The sequence below is a fragment of the Pelodiscus sinensis genome, chromosome 2 (assembly GCF_049634645.1).
Source record: "Pelodiscus sinensis isolate JC-2024 chromosome 2, ASM4963464v1, whole genome shotgun sequence".
Classification (NCBI taxonomy): Eukaryota; Metazoa; Chordata; order Testudines; family Trionychidae; genus Pelodiscus; species Pelodiscus sinensis.
The window spans coordinates 152,844,963-152,858,551 of record NC_134712.1 but is presented as its reverse complement, the minus strand read 5'-3'; the positions used below and the strand labels follow the sequence as shown (position 1 = coordinate 152,858,551).

General features: G+C 37.2%; 1 protein-coding gene across 10 annotated transcripts in view; it reads left to right on the top strand.

Annotated features, from left to right (window-relative positions):
• FHOD3 (formin homology 2 domain containing 3) overlaps positions 1-13,589 on the top strand; it is a 590,681-nt gene that overhangs the window by 88,313 nt on the left and 488,779 nt on the right. For all 10 annotated transcript variants that reach the window (XM_075921655.1, XM_075921652.1, XM_025187260.2 and 7 more), the window contains exon 3: positions 10,742-10,806. In XM_075921655.1, the coding sequence (XP_075777770.1) occupies positions 10,742-10,806 (65 nt within the window). The remainder of the gene's footprint in view (positions 1-10,741; positions 10,807-13,589) is intronic.

The following is a 13,589-nucleotide window of genomic DNA, read 5'->3' as shown; positions in this document are numbered from 1 at the left end:
ATTTGCACACTCTAGCAAACATTTGTAATTGTAATTGTATAAAATAATGCTAAACATTTCACATATTTCCATTCCCATTACAGTTGACAATAACAACATTCATCTGCAATGTGTCCCTTACAAACTATACAGTTCAGAAAGAAACCATGGGTATATCTTGACTTTAGAAAGGCTTTAGTAATGCACTGGAATAAATTGATCAGGGATGTTACGGAATCTCCATTATTGCGGATTTTTAAGAGCAGGTTAAATACACGCCTGTGAGGGATGATCTAGATAATACTTAGGCCTCCCATGAATGCAGAAGACTAGACTAGATGACATCGCAAGGTCCCTTCCAGTTTTATGATTCTACAGTATTACTTAACAGGATATTTTTGCTAGGTCAAGTGATAGAGGTCTATGTTTTGTGTATTGAAGAACCAAGGTTGTGTTGTTGGTAGGCTGCATATTTTATTAAGTGACAAGCTCTCTCTGTTAAGTTTGGAACTGTATCTTCTTAAAAATTGGATGTAATCATCTTTTTAACACACATGCTTAGGGAAAAATCCTCATGTGTTCCAGTATTTAGGGCTATGCCTTGACTTATGAAATGTATTCAGAAAACTCATGACATTGAATTGAATAGTTTTTTTAATTACTATGTATTCCATTACATGTGTAAAATTAGTATTTCTTTGAATTTATAAAAATATACCTCATGCATTAAGAATGCACAACATAACACAAATAGGTTGCCCATTAATACCTGTTAATTCCCCAATCTCAACTCATCCCCTCCAAAATGCATGGACGAAAAAGATGGGCAGACATTACAACACAGCATTATTGCATTATTTAATACTTTATAAAGTAATGGCCCAAACTCACAGCTAGTGTGAATTTGTGCTGCTCTATTCTAACAGTAGAGACTTTGGCCTGTGTATGTTTGTTTTCTCTTTTATTTAAACAATATATGATCAAGATGTGATATATTTTAATTTTAGTAAGTCAAAACTCTTTATTATAGTATGATTTTTTTTCCAGCAGTAATTTGTGATTCTTTTTTGTTAAAAACTATGAATATATTTATTAATATCCTAAAAGCGTTCAAAAGTAAATTTTTACTAACAAACCACACAGAAAACTATGGAAACCACATTCATTTTCTATTATTTCCTCATATCAATCAAGCTAGAGAACTCTGATCTATCCAGAGCCCTATTTGATTAAAAGTATTTAAAAAGTAAATTACAAAGACTGAAGTTGCAGGGGCAGTGTTGCTGTCTAGTGGCTACTTGCTGACATGTTTCCTGTCCTCCTTGTTGTCATTCGTGAGTATAACTCACCGTGTGCGTGCTGCTCCCCGTGGTGATGTGAGTGTAAATGTCACTGCTATCACGTCTCTTTTTCAATTTGATATGAAACAATCACATTCCACACACATCACATTATCATGCCACAAACAAAATCTTGACGTATCTTTAAAGTATAAGAGGAAGCTGCATACCAAATTTAGTGGTCCTAGCTCTTGCCATTTAGGAGTTCTTGGAACAAATGAACTCACAGGACAGACAGACCAATGCACATTTCTAAAATATATAGAAAGATGTAATATATTCATGTATATTTGGAACCTTATTAGTTACAAGTAAAAAGGGGAAAATCTAAGGTTTTATCTATTTCCAGAGAATGCTTTACTGTACACTTTGAAAAAATTGCATCACAAATGGCTCCCTTACGCTGATGCATCAGAGAGCAAGCATTAGTTTATCAGCATTATTAATTCATTTCCAATAGCTGATGTAGTCATGTTCTGCCTACAAGGGGAATGCATTGTTCTCCCCTGAAAGACTCTGGATTTAAATATGTGTTCAGTAGATTTCACTAAATATAAATCAGATTTCGGAAGTTTGATGTTCAGTTTTTCTAATGACTTTAACACAGTAAAACTAATCTTATGTGGTAGGTTGTGGCTTTACTGTGCATCTTTGTGATTTGAGGCAATAGTTTGCGCAAAAGGATATACTGTAGTTGAAATGCAATCCCATGCAATCCTTTTTTATTGTGCTCCTGAAAAGCCATCAAATGCTATGATGAAGGAGGTGATTTAAGAACCTATATGGAATAGACTAATAGGCTTGGATTCCTTATGAGTGTGCAGGGCAGTTTAGAATTCTGTAGGCACAAACTAGGTTTTGATTTTAATAATTACTATTTCAAAGGCAAATAAAAAGTGAATGTTTCAAAATCTTCCAAAAGGTAGAGAAAGACATATACTTTTCAAAATGACTCTTCTGTTAGAAAAAGCTGATCTCAGCTTTATTTTATGATTTTTAAGAACATTTAGGCTGGTATTGGTAAAGGGCCTGGTTTTAAAGGGAGTTGGGTGCCTTATGCACTTGAAAGTCCCAGATGTAGTGTACAAATTTAAGACTTTAGCAGATTTAAAACAAATAAAACAAACACAAGTTTTTCTTCATGCAGCGCATAGTGAACTTGTGGAACTCCTTGCCAGAGGATGTTGTGAAGAGCAGGACATTAGTTAAAAAAGAACCAGATAAATTCATGGAGGTTAGGTCCATCAAGGGCTATTAGCAGGATGGGTAGAAATGGTGTCCCTATCCTCTGTTTGTCAGAGGCTGGAAATGGATCACAGGAAAGTGATCACTTGGTAATAACCTGTTCAGATCACTCCCTCTGGGGCATCTGGCATTGGCCACTGTCGTAAGATGGGATAGTGGGCTAGATGGCCTTTGGTCTGACCCCGTATGTCTGTTATTACGTTCTTATGACTTGCTTACACAAATATATGCATCTGGATGTAATTTATGGAAATTAGAGAAGAAGACCTTGATCATTCTCCTACCAATGTAATATTGTCCTATTAAGATATGAGAATGCAGCATTTAATTTATACTTTCTCCTTAACATTTGTCTTTTGTTTTCTCCTTGAAGTTGACATTTTGCCTAGTTGTGAGAGCTACAGTTCAGTAGTTTGGTAGGCTGAGACGAGCTAGAGTGTAAGTAATAAATAGTTAACACATCAGAGGAGTGACTGTATAGAGCTTCCTTTGTTTCAAATTTGATATCAGTCATGATATACTCCTGCATATCTGGTGGTGATTAGGCTGTTCTGTGCACACACTGCCCCACCCATCAATTTGTCCTAGTGATCATTTGGAACTTTGAAAAGGGGTGTACTGTAAAGTTTCTCTGACTTGTCTGAGAACAAACATCTCACAGATGATGAATGTTGACTGGTGCTTTTTAGTGTTATTCATTCAAAGGTCAGAAAAGATGAAAAATTTATTTGGATATTAAATCACGTAAGGTGATTTGTTCTGTTGACATCCTCCGTCATTGCACAGGCAAGTGTTACATTAACATGGGGAGAGAATATTCATTTTTTTATAGTTATTGTCACTTGGTCCATACTTACAGGCTTGGGGTGCTCTAGAAGGTACAGACAGAACTCTCAGCCCAGAAAGAAGTGGGGATATGGTAGCTTTAAGCTACCTTTGTTACCTTTGATCCTGGGCTATTCTAGAAGCCAAAGAGATCCCTGGAATAACTTTTTCAGTCCTGAGGATCTAGCTCAGGCCTTGTCTTACATGTTGGTGCGTGGGAGTAATGTGCTGTACAGGCCTGTGATTCTTGAATGTGTTGCATATTGATCAATGTAGATCCTGTTTCTGGTGCACTTTAATACAGTGCTGTTTGGAATAGTACTGTTTTAGGATACATCTAGACAGTGCATTATTTTGGAATAACAACAAAGAATGTGTCTACTCTATAAGCTGTTATTTTGAAATAATGTTGAGCTGGAAGACTTCTTACTCCGACTCATGGTAAGCCTCATTTCGTGAGGAGTAAGAGAAGTTGAAGGAGGAGTGCTCTTCCTTCCACTTCCTGCTGTATAGACAGTGCCAAAAACCAAATTAAGCTGTTTTGACTTCAACTACACAATTAACGTAGCTGAAGTTTCATAGCTTAATTCGACTTTAGCCCTGCTGTGTAGACGTACCTAAAGTGCACCAAAGAGCCTTTGGTGTGCGGCAGCAGAGTCTACCCAGACCAAAAGATGCTTTAGACATAACGCCTTATAATGTAGACAAGCCCTGAGTTATGGCAGCCTCTTGGAGCTACCCTAAAGATCAATAAGCTGCCTGAAATCTCTTCAGCATAGATTGCTATGAAGACATGCAATTCTTGACCACGGCCTTGCCCTCTATACCAATTTGCAAGGGGTTCCTCAGAGGGAACCTTTATGTCTTTTTCTGTTGGTGCCTGCACCAAGAGAATCCACCTCAAATTGGAAATTGGATTTTTAGGACTTTTCTATACTATATCAGCCCCTTTACATGACATAAAGTGGTTGGAGCATGAGGGGAATGTTAGCCTGATCTACCTTCCTTCCAATTTGTCCCAAATGCTATTCCTTTTGTGCCCCGTGTCACTTGTTCTTTAATTCAGTTTATCTCCATCTCTTTCTTTTCTTTTACTTTTTGGTCTTTCTAAAATGCCCATGTAAAAGGAATACTGGAAGACAGACTATCTGTTTGTTTAGTTCGCTTTCTTTACATTGTTAGTATTTTTTTGAGGGCTGGAAATAACTTGGTGCTTACTTGCTTGTTACCCTTGTTAAGTTTTAATAGTAATGCTACCTGTGGAGCAAAGATTTAGGAGTATTACATAATACTTTTGCGCAAAATCTTGCCGCCTGTCTACACTGGCCGCGAGTATTTGCGCAAGAACACTGACTTTGTAATGTACAAAATCAGTGGTTCTTGCGCAAATACTCTGATGCTCCCGCTCAGGGATAAGCCCTCTTGTGCAAGTATTCTTGCGCAAGAGGGCCAGTGTAGACAGCAACGTTAATTTCTTGCGCAAGAAAGCCCGATGGCTAAAATGGCCATCAGCGCTTTCTTGCACAAGAGAGCATCTACACTGGCACGGATGCTTTTGTGCAAAGGCACATGCCAGTATAGATGCTCTCTTGCGCAAATACTTTTAATGGAAAAACTTTTCCGTTATAAGTATTTGCATAAAATCATGCCAGTCTAAACTCAGCCTCAAGTATTAAGTCCAGCAGTTCTATTGAATATATACTGTATCTTTTTTTTCTCCTTTCTTGGCCTACGTCTGGCAGTGAAAGGATAACAATACTACTTTACACTTAGATGACACTTTCTTTCCAAAGGTCTCAAACCTGAACAATTCTTCAGGAGTATTTTCGCCTTCCATGGATTCCAGTGGGTGTTTGGAGTACACAGAGGGATATAGTGGATCAAAGAAGTCAGGAAGTAGATACTTGATCATATATCAATAAGTTCTTAGGTCATCCATTATATTTCTTCGCTTCAAAGCATGATGTACATATTGGATCAAGTGCTACATTTATTACTGCTATAGGCACTTACATATAGCCATTACAAATCAATATCTCAAGTATAAGCGGCGAGGAGTCCTGTGGCACCTTATAGACTAACTGAAGTGTAGGAGCATAAGCTTTCGTGGGCAAAGACCCACTTCGTCAGATGCATGGGTCTTTGCCCACGAAAGCTTATGCTCCTACACTTCAGTTAGTCTATAAGGTGCCACAGGACTCCTCGCCCCTTTTGCAGATTCAGACTAACACAGCTACCCCTCTGATATATTTCAAGTATGTTGTTCCTAAAGAAGGAATACTGTTAATGTGTAATTTGAGATACTCCATAAATGTAAATATTTATTATTGCATTGTATTCAAATAACCTTCATATTTAATATGTGATACTGTCGTATATAATTATACTTTACATTAAGCATTTCCTGGACCTAGTGCAGGGGTGTCCAAACTTTTTTCAAAGAGGGCCAGATTTGATGAAGTGAACATGCGCGAGGGCCAACCATTTTGCCTGACATTCTTTGAACCATTAAAATTAAATGCAAATTAACTATTTTATGCAAAGTTTATTGCAAACGGCATACTTTTCATTTCGTCACATGAATGACAAATCTAAACAGGTGTTAAATCACTCTGCCTTTCATATCTGAAGGCCAGATGAAAAAAAAAATCCAGGAAGCTGAAATATATGTCAGGAATATTGTAAAGTACATTACATATTATTGGTAATAAAGATTGTCTGTCAACTTTTAAGTTCAAAAAATATGAACAGGAACATAACACCAAGTATACATGTTGTGTCCAAATATATTTATAACTGATTTAGACCAACTGACATTAACTGAGATTTTACAATGTATTCATCTCAATACATATGGATTCGTTGGGGGCCATAAAAGATAGATATTGCCAAATTACCTGTGGGGCCGTATTAAACCGGAACACGGGCCGCAATTGGCCCGCGGGCCGGACTTTGGACATGCCTGACCTAGTGCAATTGGATTTCATGGTGCTGCAGATTTGAAAGAAAATATTTATGGGAGAAGCTACTTGATTTGCCTGTAATGTTATATGTCTCTTTTGCTTCTGTTAAAATAAACATCTAGGAGAATAAGTTTATTTATCCTGGAAAAAAATAATCATTTTAGCTTCTGCTGAACAGTTCGATGAAAACCCAGTCTTGTATTTATGAGGATTTTTTTCGTTACATCATTGTGAAAAAATAGTTCTCTAATATATGAATGATTAGATGCAGAAGTTAGATTGTGAAGAAAAATCATTGTTAAACACAAATATGATAATTAGCAAAAAAGGAAAATTGTGACAAACCCAGTGTGAAAAAAATGATATAGTTAAACATTAGAAAAGTTCCCTTCTTTAAATGCCAATTGTATATATTTCTGAAATTTGGTTAAGTGGTACTTAACAGTCAGGATCCGTGCCATTATTTAGCTTTTATTTTACTATAACATAATCAAAATACAGCTCTGTGTACTACTAGGTCTCAAAGTAATTTTTAAAAGATAGTATCATACGTGAATTTTATGGTATTGATTCAGTCTAACCTCAGAAGAATTAAAACTGAATTGACAGATGTCTTCTGATGGTGATGATCTGTGAACTATCCCAACTCCTTAGCTAGTTATTTAAAATAAAGTTATACTCTGAAGTGTAACTCTCTTTGTGGGAAAAGGTGTTCCATATTTATTATGTATCAGACCAGGTCTACCATAGACCTGAAAAGGTATGTAGCTCCAGCTATGTAAAATATGCAGCAGGAGTCAGCTTACCTTAAGCAGAGCTTGGTTCCATCTTCAGGCTGTGTCCAGACTCAAGGTTTTTTTTTGAAAAAAGTAGCCTTTTTTCGAAAAAACTTCACTTGCATCTAGACTACAGCCGCGTTCTTTCGAAATTAAATCGAAAACGCGGCTTTTCTTTCGACGGTGGTAAACCTAATTTCACGAGGAAGAACACCTTTTTTCGAAAGTGTTCTTTTGAAAAAAGGCGTTCTTGAATGCAAACAGGGCGTTTTCGAAAGAGAGTATCCAGACTGCCTGGGTGCTTTCTTTCGAAAAAGCGGCTTGCTTTTTCGAAAGTACTGGTTGCAGTCTAGACGCTCTTTTTCGAAAGAGGCTTTTTCAAAAGATACTTTCGAAAAAGCCTCTTTCGAAAGAGGCTTGCAGTCTAGACGTAGCCAGAGAGAGGCCAATGGGAGAAAATGCTCCTACCAGCTTCCTTTACTCCTGGTGATTTCAAGGAGTACTGGAAGCTGCTCTCTCAGCATTCGATTTAGGGTGGTCTTAATTAGACCCACTAAATCGAATGCCAGAAGATCAAGCTCCAATGTGGCACATGAAGACATGGACTTAGTGACTTAAAGTTAAGAGTTATCATGACAAACTCAAACCAGAATCTGACCGTTGAACAGTGTTCATTCTGCCTCATGCCTCATCACCAATTTATAAACATTCTGCAATCAAGTCTTAATAGACATCTTTGATGATGATGCATTACTCAGGCTGAAATCCATTCACTCTTCCATAGCTATCTTGTGTGGGGAGGCCTGGGAGTTAAAATTTTGGTTCTGACAGTAAAATAAACAGATACTTAGATTAATAAAGCACCGTTTTTGCAGGTTTCTTTGATGTCATTGTGTTCTGGAAATTTACTAACTTGATGATGTTTGTTTGTTGGAAAGGTTATTAAAAGAGTCTTTATTCTGGGAAGGATAAAACTGGGAGGGATACAAAGGTAAGGAAATGATCAGAAATGCCAGAACTGAGAGAAAATGAAGAAGAGGGGTGGTAGGGTAGAGTGTGGGGGGGGTGAAAACTCCTGTAACTATTTACAGTTGTTAATTTACAGTATTAGCAAAATAAAGAATGAAATTGTTATTTTCTGTCTTTTAAGTGAAAACCAGATAGCAGTATCTCCTTGTACTGGTGTTATCAGCATAGCTGGTAATAATTAACCTGATGACCAGTTTCCCTTGAGCCCCAGTGACTGCCTGTAGAATAAGATCATGACAAGCAGAAAGGGTAGCTATGGTTTCCTTTCAGTAACAAATTGCCCTTTTTGAAACTTCATCCAATAAGCTAACCACTGATTGAAGGCGAAAAAGCCAATTTGTGTTTAGAAATCCATTTTGCTGGCAACATTATTGCCACATTTCAGTTTTTTATTTTCGGTGATGTGTTTTCTGGCCTTGTGTCTGGTGTACAGAGAAAGCATTAAATTCTACAGCTGGTCTGGTTTAAAATGGCACGTTTCAGAAAAAGAAAAGAATAAATCTTCATGGTTATCTTGGGCATTCATTATCTGAGTTCACTGTTTTTGTTCTCATAGCTACCCTTTTTATCCATCTATCTTACATATTTACTTGGCTCCATTGGTGTAGTATCTAATCACCAAACAGTCTTCAGTACCTTTGTCTGCACCCATTCTTGTGAAATAGGGTAGTGCTATTATCTTCATTTTACAGGTGGTGATGTGTGGCACAGAGAGATTAAATGGCGTGCCCAGGATCACAGTGGAGATCTGGAATGGAACAAAGAATTTAACCTCTAATTTTTCCATCCCACATTACAATCACCAAATCATCCTGCTCTCTTCATAAGAGACAGGTCATCCATTGCGCAAAAGTATTAAAAATAGTGCAGAATAAGGAACATAGAATACCTATCTTTTCACATTTAGAAGAGCCATCATGTTGCAATGCACCATAGAAAGAATAAATAAAGAATATATCTGGTGAATAGAATCATAAATCAATGAATGGTACTAAAATGAATATCTCACATTTATTTGGGTCCCTTTATTTGAAAGGATCCCAAAGCACTTTGTGAATTAGATGTTTCACACTATTCATTGCACTTTTGTGCTGGAAAGGGGCAGGTGTTGACAATGTACAAACTATAAAGTGCAAAAGAATACTGTGCCCCATTGAAATTAAATGAGTAGTTTAGGTACACAGATTTTTATTATCAAAGTGGGAATTTGCTCAGAAAAAAGGAGTTACTATATATTGTATACTATACAGAATACATCTGAGGAAACAGTATGCTAGTGTTTGAAATGTTAAAAGATCTGCAAATCTAGTAGTCTTAAAAGAAATTTTATATTTTGAAATTGGTTTATGCCACTGCAAGGAGAGCACTGCAAAACCAATGTAATTTAAAGGTTTGATGTAAACTAACATGAAAACATATTATTGTAAGAGTGGCCGAGAATTTTTCAGTTACTAGTACATAAGCAATTCCATTCTAACCTCAGATTTCAACCACTTATGTATTGCTTAATTTTTGCAGGCCTGGTATTTTCCTGAATGTGGATTTTTCTGTGGCAAATTGTACAGGGAGGGGGAGGGGAACCACCCTTTTTCACTGTTGTTTCAAAAAAAGGTTGCAAAATTTATTTTTAACAGCTATGGGAAAGAAGTTGAAATATGGCTCGATGGCATTCCTTGTTGAAGATCAGAGCCACTGGTCTGGTGAGAACTGGTTTTGATCTGGTAGAGTTGTGACCCATTGAAAATTGCAATATGTGCATTGGAAGAAGACTTTGCAGAGAAATTTCTATCTAATGGTAAACTGTGCATCTAAAGCAGGCTGTGTAGTACATGAACTTATGGCTAACTTGTATGTACAGTTGAAAGATTAAGGCTGATAGGGAAAGTGTGCTTGGGTACAGCCTTGAACAAGTCCGAAGAGCCATTGCATCCCAAGTGTCCTGATGAGAGGTGTGTGTGTGTTACTTGAGGCCTGGCTGTTGAATGGTGCGTGCGTGCGTGTGTGTATGCACAAAGCCAAAGCTATGCTTGCTTCCAGCCACTTGCTTGGAAGATAGCATACCCAGAGATTAGAGACTGTGCTTTGAAGCAGACTGAAGATCCGCATAGGTCTGTCCTGCCAGGACAACAGATGCATGGAGATGTAGTCTTACTTCTGTGCTGTCTCAGTAAGATAAGGATGTGACATAGGTTTTAATGGATTCAAAAGGAAAGCTTAAGCTTGTTGGAAAACTGGTATATTGTATTGATATAGAAATGGTATGTAGGCATGTACCTAAAGACTCATGAAAATGCATATACTGTAGAGATGGGCAGAGTTAAGGTTGTGTACACAATCTTTACCTTATCGTTCTCTGTTTTAATGATCAGCTATGCACGTATCATCATGGGGTCTTACTTCATCATTGGGGTTCTTGGAACTACAACAACATAAAAATACATATTTTTATGATGAAAAAAATCCCTGAATCGTTGCTTTGAGCTGTGCCAATCTGGGGTTTCTAGTGATATTAGATGAAATCAAGCTTTTAGAGATCTCTTTGTGGATTCAATACTAACATCAAGTTTTCCTCTTTTTTTGCCAGGAGAGGCAAGAAGCACAGTATAATTCTGAGAACCCAGCTGTCAGTGAGAGTCCACGCCTGCATTGGTAAGTGAGGTTCTAAAACAGAGAGTACTCTGGGAACCAAGTTTTAAGAATATATGAGAGGGTTGAGCAAAAAAAACTCTCCCACTGATTTCAGTGGGATTATTGTAGGTATAAAGTGAAGAGGGGTCTGCGTTCATTAATAATTAGGGATTTATCCTTAGGAAAAATCAAAGTGACAAGGCATTGGGGTAACAGCTGACATTACTTAATCTGGACAGCTGTTTCTAAAACCTGATTTGAAACATATCAAGGGATCTGTATTAATGTTACTAATATAAAGATCCTGTATTTTCAGTATTTACAAGTCAAATATTGTCTTTTGAACTCTGGATAAAGATAGCTGTATCTAAACCTTTAATCATTTGAGGAATTGACCCAGGAGCAAGCTAGAACAAAAGGCTTAATTTCTAAGTTATGTGCAATTTTGATTGAAAAAGATGTTAATCAGAAAACAACCCAGGTGGAAAGATAGGAAAGGGATTTGGATACAGAAATTGATCTGGATTAGAGCGTCTCTAAATGGCAAGGGTGATATACATCTTCATTGTGAGTAGCTCTAGAGAATATTTTATAAATTAATGTATAAATGGCTTTGGACTCCATCACCCTCCTCACAGCTCCCATTGGCTGGAACAGTCAGCCAATGGGGGCATGGTGACATTGCTTGTGGGCACAAACAACGCACGGAGACCTGATGCTCTCACAAGAGTCATGTAGAGACATGCCAACTGCCCTTTGATACTTTAACACATTCAGACTGTGTTAGCCTGGATTCAAGAGATCAAAGTCTGAACACAGAACTATAGAGACAAATGCTTTTAGGCTCATTAAAAAAAAAAGCTGAATAAAGATTCTCTTTGTTTCTAAAATTGTAGTGTTGTTTGAGTGTTCATGAAATTAGACTTTAAATACAATTAAATTTTCTTCTTAATCTGAGGACACATGCTGAAACAGCCTTTATAAGAATTTGAACTGAGCATAAGCAACCTACAGAATTCCTCAAATGCCTCCCATTGAGAGCTGTCTCTAGACGGCATCATGTAGAAACAGATTTCCCTATTCTAGCTGATTGAAGAACAACAGTGGACCATTATTGAGCATATGTGCTTTGCTATTAGAGAAGAAGCAAGGATGCCAAGACTAGGATTATTGTATAAATATGAATTAAATTAAAAACAGTTTGTAGAAAAAGTTGTTCTGGCTGCTATGTTATCTCTTCAACAGACCATTAGCACAAGAGAAAAGTTCCTATGTTTCCTAGAGTCACAAAACATATTTTCTCATGTCAGGTTTTTAGTTTGGCCAGAGTGCAAAGAGTCAGAGCATTAAATTTTGCATTTGCTGTTACTGATGGACATACACAAATATCCTTGAACATATGTATCTTACTGAACATATCTTCTGTTTTCTAAAAAAGTTCCTCAGTGTAATGTACAATGCAGAAAAGGTGCCTTCAATTTTAAATATTTAAAATTTAGATATGAATCTGCACTTTTGGCTAGGTGCATTATAGACATAGAAGCCAACTGCAAGATCTGGATCTGATTTTAGATTCCAGAACCCTGCCAAAGTTTTTGGAGTTTTCAGATCAGAGGTTTTGTTTAAACCCTTTCTGCTTGTAATATAGTTTTCTTAATTTTTTATAAGATACTGTGAAATAATAGAGTTTTTAGTCTTGAAATCACTCTGAGAAAGGTACATGTCAGTTACACTGGTGAGAAACTAGGAAGGATTTTTCATTGGCAGTGAGTATCTGTCTTCATCAGCTGCATGCTGTGCCTTGTCCAAAGATGAGCATTAGTTCCGAACTTGAAAGATGTATCATTATTTTTGTTTTGTTTTGGGGAAGTGAGGTAGAAGCCAGGAGTTAAAGCAATCTGAGCTGCTGTTTTATGGAATAAGAAATTTGCTTCACTCTTTTCATTAGTTCCACCCACCTATACTGTAATTACAATAGTCTTTCTTCACAATGTGCTTGCAAAGGATTATGCTTAGAATGTGACCAACTGTGTTTAAATGTATCGCTAGCATATTATAGCAGTTTTACTAGACAGTATTGGGGCTGTTATCATGTAGTCTGTCATCATTATTCACATGCCCTATTCAGGGTCGGATTAAGGGGGAGCTAGCCAGGCAGCTGCCCAGCTGCGCGGTGCCCCTTAGAGCTGCGCGCCCTATTGCAGCTCTAATGGGCGCAGTGCGCCGGGGGGGGGTGTGTCAGGGCTGCGCATGTGTCGTGCGCCCGCCACCTGATGCGCAGGAATGGCTCGAGCCGGCCCTGGCCCTATTATAATTTTCATTAAAGTATGAAATAAAAAAGACTGTTTTCTTTTAATACAAGCTCCTGTAAATTGTTCCATTTTTTATTCCTACATATTTTTTTTCTTTTCATATCAAATATACAAATATTTATGTTCAGAATGTCAAAATAAATTTCCCTGGATTTGAGGATGCTAATCTCTTGGCATTTCATTGGGCTTTAATGTCAGGTGACAGATTGGCTAATGTATTTGTGCTTTAGGAAGTAGTAGTTACAGTCCCACTTCCAACTTGTGACAAAGGAAGAAACTTTAAGTAGGAGGCAAAAAAGAGGTGTATGCTTTGTAGTATTTTGAACACTGAAATTGTTATTTAATGTATTTATTTTCATACCAACCCTCTACAACTACTTATTCCTCTCTCTATCTCTTTTTCTTTTAAATTTCACATTAAAAAGTTTTCTGTGTCATTTTTGGACTTTATCATCAAATTAAGAACTTGATGGAAGAAGGAACAAATAGCTT